This window comes from Bombina bombina, chromosome 3, assembly GCF_027579735.1.
Source record: "Bombina bombina isolate aBomBom1 chromosome 3, aBomBom1.pri, whole genome shotgun sequence".
Taxonomy (NCBI): Eukaryota; Metazoa; Chordata; class Amphibia; order Anura; family Bombinatoridae; genus Bombina; species Bombina bombina.
In genome coordinates this window covers 38,248,982-38,264,648 of record NC_069501.1, presented here as the reverse complement: position 1 = coordinate 38,264,648, position 15,667 = coordinate 38,248,982, and the positions used below count along the sequence as shown (strand labels likewise).

Genomic DNA, 15,667 nt, shown 5'->3' with positions numbered 1-15,667 from the left:
TTTAAATAAAATGATTAAAAATTTGCATTTTCCCTGCCAGTAAGTCACAATCTTCTCTGTTCTAAAATGCAAACGATAGTCTATATTTATATAAACAAGCAAATATTACCTTTCTGATTACACTACTGAGGGTACTAAGCATGTAAAAGAATTAAAATGATATAAAACTACCTTTAGGTTACACGTAAAAGCTGTAATATGACACGTCGATAATGCCTAAATTACCTAAGATATTGTTTACACTTTGCCCCATTTTACAGATACAAATATTATAAAATCTAACCTATTACAAAATCCAAACCATTTCTAGTCCCAAATGGTTTGGAAAAAGGTTTTGTACCTGTAATAGAAATAAAATGGAAACTTTTATAAAATTGTATCCTCTGAATCATGACGAGAACATTTATTGATTTGTGTACCATATAACCAAAGGAGTATAAATAATATCACACACACCAGGGTTTTATAGTTTTTTTTTATTTGGTTGGTATAGAATAAAAAAATGAACAAATATAAAAACAAATATTAAAGGTGAAATATATGCAATGAATACTGATACGGGGACACACAGAGGTTGGTACAGAAGCTTCCACTTGCAGATCTGATTACTGAATGTTCAGCACAGGGTAATTTTTAATTTATGAAATATTATTATCAAATACCTGTATAGCTTTTTACTAATAATAAAGCTTATGTTAACAGGAGTTCCTTGATGTTTCTGCCCCCTAGTGGTGCCTCTTATTATTACAGTGTATTATTTTGAACACGATTACTGGCCTCCTGTGTGACCTCAGACTAATGCACACTCTCTGAAAAAGCACAAATCTATCATTTCATCACAAAACAAAAGGTTGGGAGAGTTTAAAATATAAAATAAAGTCACTACATTGACTAGAACACTTCTAAATACTACTGATAAAGACAGGAAATAAAAATAAAAGATACACTTAGACTGTGTCCTGTAAATCATAGCACCTTAATAAGAGGGGAACTAGCAATAAAAAAAGGATTCAGAGACACATGAAGTGAATAAAAGCTCTTCATTTCCTAGATTAGTTATTTTAGTCAAATAAGCTGCAATGAACAACCTAGAATGTGAAGAGATTTTTCCCACTTAAATGTACTCATTCTTAGTGAATTCTGATTTTAACATGTTTTGTGAGTGATAAGCTCTGAAATACCAGAACAACCCTGGCTTCTTTACAGAAGCAGTTCAAGGGGATATTTGCAAAGCTGTTGCATGAGCACTATATGTGTTGTCCTGGTCCTTGCCAATGTGATGTGCATAAGAGTTTCCCTTGACTACACTCTGTGACTTACAGGAGCTGATGCATGAGCACTATATGTGTTGTCCTGGTCCTTGCCAATGTGAAGCACATAAGAGTTTCCCTTGACTACACTCTGTGACTTACAGGAGCTGATGAATGAGCACTATATGTGTTGTCCTGGTCCTTGCCAATGTGAAGCACATAAGAGTTTCTCTTGACTACACTCTGTGACTTACAGGAGCTGATGAATGAGCACTATATGTGTTGTCCTGGTCCCTGCCAATGTGAAGTACATAAGAGTTTCCCTTGGCTACACTCTGTGGCCTTCAGGAGCTGATGAATGAGCACTTTATGTGTTGTCCTGGTCTCTGCCAATCTGATGCACAAAAGCGTTTCCCTTGGCTACACTCTGTGGCCTTCAGAACCTAATGAATGAGCACTACTGTATATGGGTTGTCCTGGTCCCTGCCAATGTGAAGCACATAAGAATTTCCCTTGGCTACACTCTGTGACTTACATGAGCTGATGAATGAGCACTATCTGTGTTGTCCTGGGGTCCCTGTCAAGGTGATGTGCACTAGTTTCCCTTGACTACACTCTGTGGCCTACAGGAGCTTATGAATGAGCACTATATGTGTTGTCCTGGTCCCTGCCAATGTGATGCACATAAGAGTTTCCCTTGGCTACACTCTTTGGCCTTCAGGAGCTGGTGAATGAGCCCTATATGGGTTGTCCTGGTCCCTGTCAATGTGATGCACATAAGAGTTTCCCTTGAGTACACTCTGTGGCCTACAGGAGCTTATGAATGAGCACTATATGTGTTGTCTTGGTCCCTGCCAAGGTGATGTGGATAAGAGATTATCTTGGCTACACTCTGTGGCCTTCAGGAGCTGATGAATGGGCCCTATATGTGTTGTCCTGTTCCCTGCCAAGGTGATGCACATAAGAGTTTCCCTTGGCTACACTCTGTGGCCTTCAGGAGCTGGTGCCAGGTCAGATTCCCCGCTTTCCCTGAAGTGTACAGGTGAGTCAGTCACAATACCTGAGCTACTGGATGCGCTCACCCACAGCTATACAGAAACCATGGCCCATCATGGGAAGGTAAGGGCCGCAGATGGCATACAATGGGTTAATTAGTAAACATGTATCTCTAGGAATAATCACTCCCTTGCACACAGCTAAATACACCAGGGGCACTACAGGACAATGTATGGGAGGGCTAATATACTGACAGGTGTCAATAAGGCACTCAGCAAGAATGGGAAATAATAACAATATTACACAACAGCAGGTTCAATTCTGGTATCTTACAAAATATGGAGCCTCACAAGTTGTTTTTACAAATCATTTGGTTCTGTTATCTATTTATAATCCACCTGACAGGACAGAAGGTTTCATTACACTGCAGAGTATTTTTTGGCTATGTGACATCTCTGCGTATATTGTCAGGTTTGCAATGCATTTAGTTTGTGTGAACTGGACTGAAATTAATTTACATTAACTGTTTACAATACAGCAGATACTAATGCTGTAACAAGTGGCATTATTTCATGAGTTTATAACCCTGATAGGTAATGTAAAGGCACCAAAACTCACTCACATGGCAGCGCAACTCCCGAGTGCCTTATTACTTTAAAAATCAGGAGGCAAACACAGGTAAGTGGCCACAAGCCACATTGAAATGAAGTGAACTAATCATTTATGGTGGGGGTCAAAAACCCAAGGCCCCCTCCCCTCATTTTTGCACCTATGCCCTACAAACATATTGATTTTTCCTCAATGTGATTAAAGCTGATTCCCCTGCCCACTCCTATAGATTAATAGTGTCAGCCGGATCAGCGCCAGGAGCGCCAAGCAGCACAGGGAATCCGGACCATGAAATTATATGTCCTTTGTGTTCATACTCTTGGATTGTTCAACTGTCTCCTGTAGGGAAAAATAAATAGATTATAAATCAGATAGGTACAACGATTCCATATATATAAAGCTGGCAGCAGAAGGAATACAGCACTGTCCGTCTGTGGTAAATGGACACATAAAAGTAGCAAATAGACCAGACAAAATAATAAAGAGTTAATGAGGTGTGAGAAAATCCTTTGGGGTTGTTTTAGACTTTGCATTGTAATGTAGGAGTCTCAGTTCCACTTAAAGATCACTATATAGCAACAAACATTTCACAAGATAAAATTTGTGTTTCAACATTTTTTTTAAGGTCCTTGCTTTACCAACAAAACTTTTTCCTCACCTGGTGCTTCCTCAGCTCATCTACATATCTGAGCATCTGATCTTCTGGCTGCTCGTTCTTTCCTGTAAAAGATGAAAATAACCAGTGATCCCATCTTAATATATTTATCATGCCTATGATAAACACTGATATAATTTACATGTAAAATGTGCTGTCTGCCTGCATGTGATAAACACTGCTATCATTTACTTGTAAAATGTGCTCTCTGCCTGCATGTGATAAACACTGCTATCATTTACATGTAAAATGTGCTCTCTGCCTGCATGTGATAAACACTGCTATCATTTACTTGTAAAATGTGCTCTCTGCCTGCATGTGATAAACACTGCTATCATTTACATGTAAAATGTGCTCTCTGCCTGCATGTGATAAACACTGCTATCATTTACATGTAAAATGTGCTATCTGCCTGCATATGATAAACACTGCTATCATTTACATGTAAAATGTGCTCTCTGCCTGCATGTGATAAACACTGCTATCATTTACATGTAAAATGTGCTCTCTGCCTGCATGTAATAAACACTGCTATCATTTACATGTAAAATGTGCTCTCTGCCTGCATGTGATAAACACTGCTATCATTTACATGTAAAATGTGCTCTCTGCCTGCATGTAATAAACACTGCTATCATTTACATGTAAAATGTGCTCTCTGCCTGCATGTGATAAACACTGCTATCATTTACATGTAAAATGTGCTCTCTGCCTGCATGTGATAAACACTGCTATCATTTACATGTAAAATGTGCTCTCTGCCTGCATGTAATAAACACTGCTATCATTTACATGTAAAATGTGCTCTCTGCCTGCATGTGATAAACACTGCTATCATTTACATGTAAAATGTGCTCTCTACCTGCATGTAATAAACACTGCTATCATTTACATGTAAAATGTGCTCTCTGCCTGCATGTGACAAACACTGCTATCATTTACATGTAAAATGTGCTCTCTGCCTGCATGTGATAAACACTGCTATCATTTCCTTGTAAAATGTGCTCTCTGCCTGCATGTGACAAACACTGCTATCATTTACATGTAAAATGTGCTCTCTGCCTGCATGTGATAAACACTGCTATCATTTACATGTAAAATGTGCTCTCTGCCTGCATGTGATAAACACTGCTATCATTTACATGTAAAATGTGCTCTCTGCCTGCATGTGATAAACACTGCTATCATTTACATGTAAAATGTGCTCTCTGCCTGCATGTGATAAACACTGCTATCATTTACATGTAAAATGTGCTCTCTGCCTGCATGTGATAAACACTGCTATCATTTACTTGTAAAATGTGCTCTCTGCCTGCATGTGACAAACACTGCTATCATTTACATGTAAAATGTGCTCTCTGCCTGCATGTGATAAACACTGCTATAATTTCCTTGTAAAATGTGCTCTCTGCCTGCATGTGACAAACACTGCTATCATTTACATGTAAAATGTGCTCTCTGCCTGCATGTGATAAACACTGCTATCATTTACATGTAAAATGTGCTCTCTGCCTGCATGTGATAAACACTGCTATCATTTACATGTAAAATGTGCTCTCTGCCTGCATGTAATAAACACTGCTATCATTTACATGTAAAATGTGCTCTCTGCCTGCATGTGATAAACACTGCTATCATTTACATGTAAAATGTGCTCTCTGCCTGCATGTGATAAACACTGCTATCATTTCCTTGTAAAATGTGCTCTCTGCCTGCATGTGATAAACACTGCTATCATTTACATGTAAAATGTGCTCTCTGCCTGCATGTGATAAACACTGCTATCATTTACTTGTAAAATGTGCTCTCTGCCTGCATGTGATAAACACTGCTATCATTTACATGTAAAATGTGCTCTCTGCCTGCATGTGATAAACACTGCTATCATTTACTTGTAAAATGTGCTCTCTGTCTGCATGTGATAAACACTGCTATCATTTACATGTAAAATGTGCTCTCTGCCTGCATGTGATAAACACTGCTATCATTTACTTGTAAAATGTGCTCTCTGCCTGCATGTGATAAACACTGCTATAATTTATTTGTAAAATGTGCTCTCTATCTGCATATGATAAACACTGATATCATTTACATGTAAAATGTGCTCTCTGCCTGCATGTGATAAACACTGCTATCATTTACATGTAAAATGTGCTCTCTGCCTGCATGTGATAAACACTGCTATCATTTACTTGTAAAATGTGCTCTCTGCCTGCATGTGATAAACACTGCTATCATTTACTTGTAAAATGTGCTCTCTGCCTGCATATGATAAACACTGCTATCATTTACATGTAAAATGTGCTCTCTGCCTGCATGTGATAAACACTGCTATCATTTACTTGTAAAATGTGCTCTCTGCCTGCATGTGATAAACACTGCTATCATTTACATGTAAAATGTGCTCTCTGCCTGCATGTGATAAACACTGCTATCATTTACTTGTAAAATGTGCTCTCTGCCTGCATGTGATAAACACTGCTATCATTTACTTGTAAAATGTGCTCTCTATCTGCATATGATAAACACTGATATCATTTATTTGTAAAATGTGCTCTCTGTCTGCATGTATTAAACACTACTATCATTTACTTGTAAAATGTGCTCTCTGCCTGCCTATGATAAATACTGCGATAATTTACTTGTAAATTGTGCTCTCTGCCTGCCTATGATAAATACTGCTATCATTTACTTGTAAAATGTGCTCTCTGCCTGCCTATCATAAATACTGCGATAATTTACTTGTAAAATGTGCTCTCTGTCTGCCTATGATAAACACTGCTATCATCCACTTGTAAAATGTGCTCTCTGCCTGCCTATGATAAATACTGCGATAATTTACTTGTAAAATGTGCTCTCTGTCTGCCTATGATAAATACTGCGATAATTTACATGTAAAATGTGCTCTTTGCCTGCCTATGATAAATACTGCGATAATTTACTTGTAAAATGTGCTCTCTGTCTGCCTATGATAAATACTGCGATAATTTACATGTAAAATGTGCTCTCTGTCTGCCTATGATAAATACTGCTATCATTTACTTGTAAAATGTGCTCTCTGCCTGCCTATGATAAATACTGCGATAATTTACTTGTAAAATGTGCTCTCTGTCTGCCTATGATAAATACTGATATCATTTACATGTAAAATGTGCTCTCTGCCTGCATGTAATAAACACTGCTATCATTTACATGTAAAATGTGCTCTCTGCCTGCATGTGATAAACACTGCTATCATTTACATGTAAAATGTGCTCTCTACCTGCATGTAATAAACACTGCTATCATTTACATGTAAAATGTGCTCTCTGCCTGCATGTGACAAACACTGCTATCATTTACATGTAAAATGTGCTCTCTGCCTGCATGTGATAAACACTGCTATCATTTCCTTGTAAAATGTGCTCTCTGCCTGCATGTGACAAACACTGCTATCATTTACATGTAAAATGTGCTCTCTGCCTGCATGTGATAAACACTGCTATCATTTACATGTAAAATGTGCTCTCTGCCTGCATGTGATAAACACTGCTATCATTTACATGTAAAATGTGCTCTCTGCCTGCATGTAATAAACACTGCTATCATTTACATGTAAAATGTGCTCTCTGCCTGCATGTGATAAACACTGCTATCATTTACATGTAAAATGTGCTCTCTGCCTGCATGTGATAAACACTGCTATCATTTACTTGTAAAATGTGCTCTCTGCCTGCATGTGACAAACACTGCTATCATTTACATGTAAAATGTGCTCTCTGCCTGCATGTGATAAACACTGCTATCATTTCCTTGTAAAATGTGCTCTCTGCCTGCATGTGACAAACACTGCTATCATTTACATGTAAAATGTGCTCTCTGCCTGCATGTGATAAACACTGCTATCATTTACATGTAAAATGTGCTCTCTGCCTGCATGTGATAAACACTGCTATCATTTACATGTAAAATGTGCTCTCTGCCTGCATGTAATAAACACTGCTATCATTTACATGTAAAATGTGCTCTCTGCCTGCATGTGATAAACACTGCTATCATTTACATGTAAAATGTGCTCTCTGCCTGCATGTGATAAACACTGCTATCATTTACTTGTAAAATGTGCTCTCTGCCTGCATGTGATAAACACTGCTATCATTTACATGTAAAATGTGCTCTCTGCCTGCATGTGATAAACACTGCTATCATTTACTTGTAAAATGTGCTCTCTGCCTGCATGTGATAAACACTGCTATCATTTACATGTAAAATGTGCTCTCTGCCTGCATGTGATAAACACTGCTATCATTTACTTGTAAAATGTGCTCTCTGCCTGCATGTGATAAACACTGCTATCATTTACATGTAAAATGTGCTCTCTGCCTGCATGTGATAAACACTGCTATCATTTACTTGTAAAATGTGCTCTCTGCCTGCATGTGATAAACACTGCTATAATTTATTTGTAAAATGTGCTCTCTATCTGCATATGATAAACACTGATATCATTTACATGTAAAATGTGCTCTCTGCCTGCATGTGATAAACACTGCTATCATTTACATGTAAAATGTGCTCTCTGCCTGCATGTGATAAACACTGCTATCATTTACTTGTAAAATGTGCTCTCTGCCTGCATGTGATAAACACTGCTATCATTTACTTGTAAAATGTGCTCTCTGCCTGCATGTGATAAACACTGCTATCATTTACATGTAAAATGTGCTCTCTGCCTGCATGTGATAAACACTGCTATCATTTACATGTAAAATGTGCTCTCTGCCTGCATGTGATAAACACTGCTATCATTTACATGTAAAATGTGCTCTCTGCCTGCATGTGATAAACACTGCTATCATTTACTTGTAAAATGTGCTCTCTGCCTGCATGTGATAAACACTGCTATCATTTACTTGTAAAATGTGCTCTCTATCTGCATATGATAAACACTGATATCATTTATTTGTAAAATGTGCTCTCTGTCTGCATGTATTAAACACTACTATCATTTACTTGTAAAATGTGCTCTCTGCCTGCCTATGATAAATACTGCGATAATTTACTTGTAAATTGTGCTCTCTGCCTGCCTATGATAAATACTGCTATCATTTACTTGTAAAATGTGCTCTCTGCCTGCCTATCATAAATACTGCGATAATTTACTTGTAAAATGTGCTCTCTGTCTGCCTATGATAAACACTGCTATCATCCACTTGTAAAATGTGCTCTCTGCCTGCCTATGATAAATACTGCGATAATTTACTTGTAAAATGTGCTCTCTGTCTGCCTATGATAAATACTGCGATAATTTACATGTAAAATGTGCTCTTTGCCTGCCTATGATAAATACTGCGATAATTTACTTGTAAAATGTGCTCTCTGTCTGCCTATGATAAATACTGCGATAATTTACATGTAAAATGTGCTCTCTGTCTGCCTATGATAAATACTGCTATCATTTACTTGTAAAATGTGCTCTCTGCCTGCCTATGATAAATACTGCGATAATTTACTTGTAAAATGTGCTCTCTGTCTGCCTATGATAAATACTGATATCATTTACATGTAAAATGTGCTCTCTGCCAGCATATGATAAACCCTGCTATCATCCACTTGTAAAATGTGCTCTCTGCCTGCCTATGATAAACACTGCTATCATTTACTTGTAAAATGTGCTCTCTGCCTGCCTATGATAAATACTGATATCATTTACTTGTAAAATGTGCTCTCTGACTGCATGTGATAAACACTGCTATCATTTACATGTAAAATGTGCTCTCTGCCTGCATGTGATAAACACTGCTATGATTTACATGTAAAATGTGCTCTCTGCCTGCATATGATAAACACTGCTATCATTTACATGTAAAATGTGCTGTCTGCCTGCATGTAATAAACACTGCTATCATTTACATGTAAAATGTGCTCTCTGCCTGCATATGATAAACACTGCTATCATTTACATGTAAAATGTGCTCTCTGCCTGCCTATGATAAATACTGATATCATTTACATGTAAAATGTGCTCTCTGCCTGCATATGATAAACCCTGCTATCATCCACTTGTAAAATGTGCTCTCTGCCTGCCTATGATAAATACTGCTATCATTTACTTGTAAAATGTGCTCTCTGCCTGCCTATGATAAATACTGATATCATTTACTTGTAAAATGTGCTCTCTGACTGCATGTGATAAACACTGCTATCATTTACATGTAAAATGTGCTCTCTGCCTGCATGTGATAAACACTGCTATGATTTACATGTAAAATGTGCTCTCTGCCTGCATATGATAAACACTGCTATCATTTACATGTAAAATGTGCTGTCTGCTTGCATGTAATAAACACTGCTATCATTTACATGTAAAATGTGCTGTCTGCCTGCATATGATAAACACTGCTATCATTTACATGTAAAATGTGCTGTCTGCCTGCATATGATAAACGCTGATATCATTTACTTGTAAAATGTGTTGTCTGCCTGCATATGATAAACACTGATATAATTTACTTGTAAAATGTGCTCTCTGTCTGCATGTGATAAACACTGATATCATTTACTTGTAAAATGTGCTCTCTGTCTGCATGTGATAAACACTGCTATCATTTACATGTAAAATGTGCTGTGTGCCTGCCTATGATAAACACTGATATCATTTACGTGTAAAATGTGCTGTCTGTCTGCCTATGATAAATACTGATATCATTTACTTGTAAAATGTGCTGTGTGCCTGCATATGATAAACACTGCTATCATTTAGTGGTAAAATGTGCTGTGTGCCTGCATATGATAAACACTGCTATCATTTACATGTAAAATGTGCTGTGTGCCTGCATATGATAAACACTGCTATCATTTACATGTAAAATGTGCTCTCTGTCTGCATATGATAAACACTGATATCATTTACATGTAAAATGAGCTCTCTGTCTGCATATGATAAACACTGATATCATTTACATGTAAAATTAGCTCTCTGCATGTAATAAACACTACTATCATTTACATGTAAAATGTGCTCTCTGCCTGCATGTGATTATCATTTACTTGTAAAATGTGCTCTCTGCCTGCATATGATAAACACTGCTATCATTTACTTGTAAAATGTGCTCTCTGCCTGCATATGATAAACACTGCTATCATTTACTTGTAAAATGTGCTGTCTGCCTGCATATGATAAACACTGCTATCATTTACATGCAAAATGTGCTGTCTGCCTGCCTATGATAAATACTGCTATCATTTACATGTAAAATGTGCTGTCTGCCTGCCTATGATAAACACTGCTATCATTTACTTGTAAAATGTGCTCTCTGCCTGCCTATGATAAATACTGCTATCATTTACATGTAAAATGTGCTCTCTGCCTGCATGTCATAAACACTGATATAATTTGCTTGTAAAATGTGCTCTCTGCCTGCATGTGATAAACACTGCTATCATTTACATGTAAAATGTGCTGTCTGCCTGCCTATGATAACCACTGCTATCATTTACTTGTAAAATGTGCTCTCTGCCTGCATATGATAAACACTGATATCATTTACTTGTAAAATGTGCTCTCTGCCTGCCTATGATAAACACTGCTATCATTTACTTGTAAAATGTGCTCTCTGCCTGCCTATGATAAACACTGCTATCATTTACTTGTAAAATGTGCTCTCTGTCTGCCTATGATAAATACTTATATCATTTACATGTAAAATGTGCTCTCTGCCTGCAAAAGGATTACACATGTAGTTAAACCTGTGCTCAAATGTTACAATGTATTAAGCTTCCTTGTACAGGTGCTTAATAACTTGTACATGTGATTAATAACTTGTACTCCTGCTTATTCTTGTATATGCGATTAATAACATGTACACGTGGTTAATAACGTTTACACATGCTTAATAACTTGTACATGGGATTAATAACTTATAAACATGTTTATTAATGTGTACACATGCTTAATAGCTTGTACACATGCTTAATAACTTTTACACATGCTTAATAACTTGTACACATGCTAAATAACTCGTACTCGTGCTTAGTAACTTGTACACATGCCTAATAGTTTGTACACGTGCTTAATAACTCGTACACATACTTAATAACTGAGATCTAGACATGTACATATGTGTATAGGTATCATGTAGTATATAAACGCTGCTCACTGGGTTCACTCACCTTCACAAGACATGGCGGTGCACACCCAGTTGCCGCAGGCACACACACATCTATTGCACTGCACTTGGGTCTCTGCGCCATCCTCGTATGTCTCATCTTCTAGTGCGCACTCTGTTGAGCAAAGCAGATGAAGGAAAGTGAGATGTGCAGCGCACACTGCAGGCAGAAGTAGCAAACTAACCCATTTGTACCAAACCTCTAAACAAACATGCAGGTCCCTGTTGTAAAGAGCTAAAGGGAACGCCCTGTAACGACAAGACAAGTCTGCTCTGTTGCTGTAGAATAATAAGACAAGTCTATTCTGTTGCTGTAGAATAACAAGACAAGTCTGCTCTGTTGCTGTAGAATAACAAGACAAGTCTGCTCTGTTGCTGTAGAATAACAAGACAAGTCTGCTCTGTTGCTGTAGAATAATAAGACAAGTCTGCTCTGTTGCTGTAGAATAATAAGACAAGTCTGCTCTGTTGCTGTAGAATAACAAGACAAGTCTGCTCTGTTGCTGTAGAATAATAAGACAAGTCTATTCTGTTGCTGTAGAATAACAAGACAAGTCTGCTCTGTTGCTGTAGAATAATAAGACAAGTCTGCTCTGTTGCTGTAGAATAACAAGACAAGTCTGCTCTGTTGCTGTAGAATAACAAGACAAGTCTGCTTTGTTGCTGCAGAATAACAAGACAAGTCTGCTCTGTTGCTGTAGAATAATAAGACAAGTCTGCTCTGTTGCTGTAGAATAATAAGACAAGTCTGCTCTGTTGCTGTAGAATAATAAGACAAGTCTGCTCTGTTGCTGTAGAATAACAAGACAAGTCTGCTCTGTTGCTGTAGAATAACAAGACAAGTCTGCTCTGTTGCTGTAGAATAATAAGACAAGTCTGCTCTGTTGCTGTAGAATAACAAGACAAGTCTGCTCTGTTGCTGTAGAATTACATCAGCCAGGTTTAAACATTTTTAAAACAAATTAACTCTTTTTACTGTATTTATTTTTCAATAGCCCAACTCCACCCACCATTATTTAGAGGAGCCAATCTGGGCTTTAGTTCACAGACAATAAGGCTATTCTCAGTCGTAAAGATAGTATACAATGCATTGCTTTGCAGTTGTTATCTGATAGAGCCAAATTAGAGAAATATATGTAGCATGGTTGGCCTTGAGAAGTCAGCAGGTGCATTTCAAGGTCTGAGGGATAGAAATCACTCAATTCTTAGAGCTAAAAAATACACGAAAAGAGGACAAAATAAACAATGAAATATGTTGCAAAGTTGGTAAACTATGCATTACTAAACATTTTCTATAAAATTTCAAGGTGTTTACGGTCACATTATGAAGTATTTTGGGCGAGTTACTTTTGTCAGCTGGTTGGAATTCTGGGTTCAGGCACTTCAGGAATTCATTAAAGCTCAATTTCCAGTCGGCATTCTCATCTGACAGCTCAATAAGGGCTTCAACACACAACCCCCTGCAAGACACAAGGGAGTGAGAGAGTATTAAGGCACAGGTGGAAAAACTGGGCAGCATCCTACATACAGCAACAGAACATACAGATATAAACTAAACTAATCAAGGTACAAAAAGAGAAACAAGTTGATTTATCTGAGCTCTAAGGCAGGAAAATTCTCTTTATATTTATCCAACATCAAACCTTAAACTGAAGGTTAAGTTGGGCTAAATGTTACTCAGCAATGTTGGCAAGTGATGCCAGTCTCAACCTTATACAGATATTGTGCATGGCCCCTGCTGTCTCACTGTGACTGAGAGATGTTTCATGTGATGCCAGTCACACCCTTATACAGATATTGTGCACGTCCCCTGCTGTCTTACTGTGATTGAGATATGTTGGCATGTGATGCCAGTCTCAACCTTATACAGATATTGTCCATGGCCCCTGCTGTCTCACTGTGACTGAGAGATGTTTCATGTGATGCCAGTCACACCCTTATACAGATATTGTGCACGTCCCCTGCTGTCTTACTGTGATTGAGATATGTTGGCATGTGATGCCAGTCTCACCCTTATACAGATATTGTGCACGGCCCCCCCTGGCTTACTGTGACTGAGATATGTTGGCATGTGATGCCAGTCACACCCTTATACAGATATTGTGCACGGCCCCTGCTGTCTCTCTGTGACTGAGATATGTTGGCATGTGACGCCCTTCCCACCCTTATACAGATATTGTGCACGGCCCCTGCTGTCTCTCTGTGACTGAGAGATGTTAGCATGTGATGCCAGTCACACCCTTATACAGATATTGTGCACGGCCCCTGCTGTATCTCTGTGACTGAGAGAGGTTGGCATGTGATGCCAGTCACACCCTTATACAGATATTGTGCACGACCCCTGCTGTCTCACTGTGACTGAGATATGTTGGCATGTGACGCCCTTCCCACCCTTATACAGATATTGTGCACGGCCCCTGCTGTCTCTCTGTGACTGAGAGATGTTAGCATGTGATGCCAGTCACACCCTTATACAGATATTGTGCACAGCCCCTGCTGTCTCTCTGTGACTGAGAGAGGTTGGCATGTGATGCCAATCACACCCTTATACAGATATTGTGCACGGCCCCTGCTGTTTCACTGTGACTGAGAGATGTTTGCATGTGATGCCAGTTACACCCTTATACAGATATTGTGCACGGCCCCTGCTGTCTCACTGTGACTGAGAGATGTTAGGATGTGATGCCAGTTACACCCTTATACAGATATTGTGCACGCCCCCTGCTGTCTCACTGTGACTGAGAAATGTTTCATGTGATGCCAGTCACACCCTTATACAGATATTGTGCACAGCCCCTGCTGTCTCACTGTGACTGAGAGATGTTTGCATGCGATGCCAGTCACACCCTTATACAGATATTGTGCACGGCCCCTGCTGTTTCACTGTGACTGAGAGATGTTTGCATGTGATGCCAGTCACACCCTTATACAGATATTGTGTACGGCCCCTGCTGTCTCACTGTAACTGAGACATGTTAGGATGTGATGCCAGTTACACCCTTATACAGATATTGTGCACAGCCCCTGCTGTCTCACTGTGACTGAGAGATGTTTGCATGCAATGCCAGTCACACCCTTATACAGATATTGTGCACGGCCCCTGCTGTTTCACTGTGACTGAGAGATGTTTGCATGTGATGCCAGTCACACCCTTATACAGATATTGTGCACGGCCCCTGCTGTTTCACTGTGACTGAGAGATGTTTGCATGTGATGCCAGTCACACCCTTATACAGATATTGTTCACGGCCCCTGCTGTCTCACTGTGACTGAGAGATGTTAGGATGTGATGCCAGTTACACCCTTATACAGATATTGTGCACGGCCCCTGCTGTTTCACTGTGACTGAAAGATGTTTGCATGCAATGCCAGTCACACCCTTATACAGATATTGTGCACGGCCCCTGCTGTTTCACTGTGACTGAGAGATGTTTGCATGTGATGCCAGTCACACCCTTATACAGATATTGTGCACGGCCCCTGCTGTTTCACTGTGACTGAGAGATGTTTGCATGTGATGTCAGTCACACCCTTATACAGATATTGTTCACGGCCCCTGCTGTCTCACTGTGACTGAGAGATGTTAGGATGTGATGCCAGTTACACCCTTATACAGATATTGTGCACGGCCCCTGCTGTTTCACTGTGACTGAAAGATGTTTGCATGTGATGCCAGTCACACCCTTATACAGATATTGTGCACGGCCCCTGCTGTTTCACTGTGACTGAGAGATGTTGGCATATGATGCCAGTCACACCCTTATACAGATATTGTGCACAACCCCTGCTGTCTCACTGTGACTGAGAGATGTTGGCATATGATGCTAGTCACACCCTTATACAGATATTGTGCACGGCCCCTGCTGTTTCACTGTGACTGAGAGATGTTGGCATATGATGCCAGTCACACCCTTATACAGATATTGTGCACAGCCCCTGCTGTCTCTCTATGACAGATATGTTGGCATGTGATGCCCTTCCCACCCTTATACAGATATTGTGCACGGCCC

General features: G+C 39.1%; 1 protein-coding gene across 1 annotated transcript in view; it reads right to left on the bottom strand.

Moving 5' to 3' along the window:
* Positions 1-461: 461 nt before the first annotated feature.
* Positions 462-15,667, bottom strand: part of FSTL1 (follistatin like 1) — a 76,888-nt gene continuing 61,682 nt past the window's right edge. The window contains exons 8-11 of the mRNA XM_053705794.1: positions 13,005-13,117; positions 11,662-11,772; positions 3,514-3,575; positions 462-3,194 (exon numbers count right to left, since the gene is read on the bottom strand). Coding sequence (XP_053561769.1) covers positions 3,150-3,194; positions 3,514-3,575; positions 11,662-11,772; positions 13,005-13,117 — 331 coding nt within the window. The 3' untranslated portion in view covers positions 462-3,149. The remainder of the gene's footprint in view (positions 3,195-3,513; positions 3,576-11,661; positions 11,773-13,004; positions 13,118-15,667) is intronic.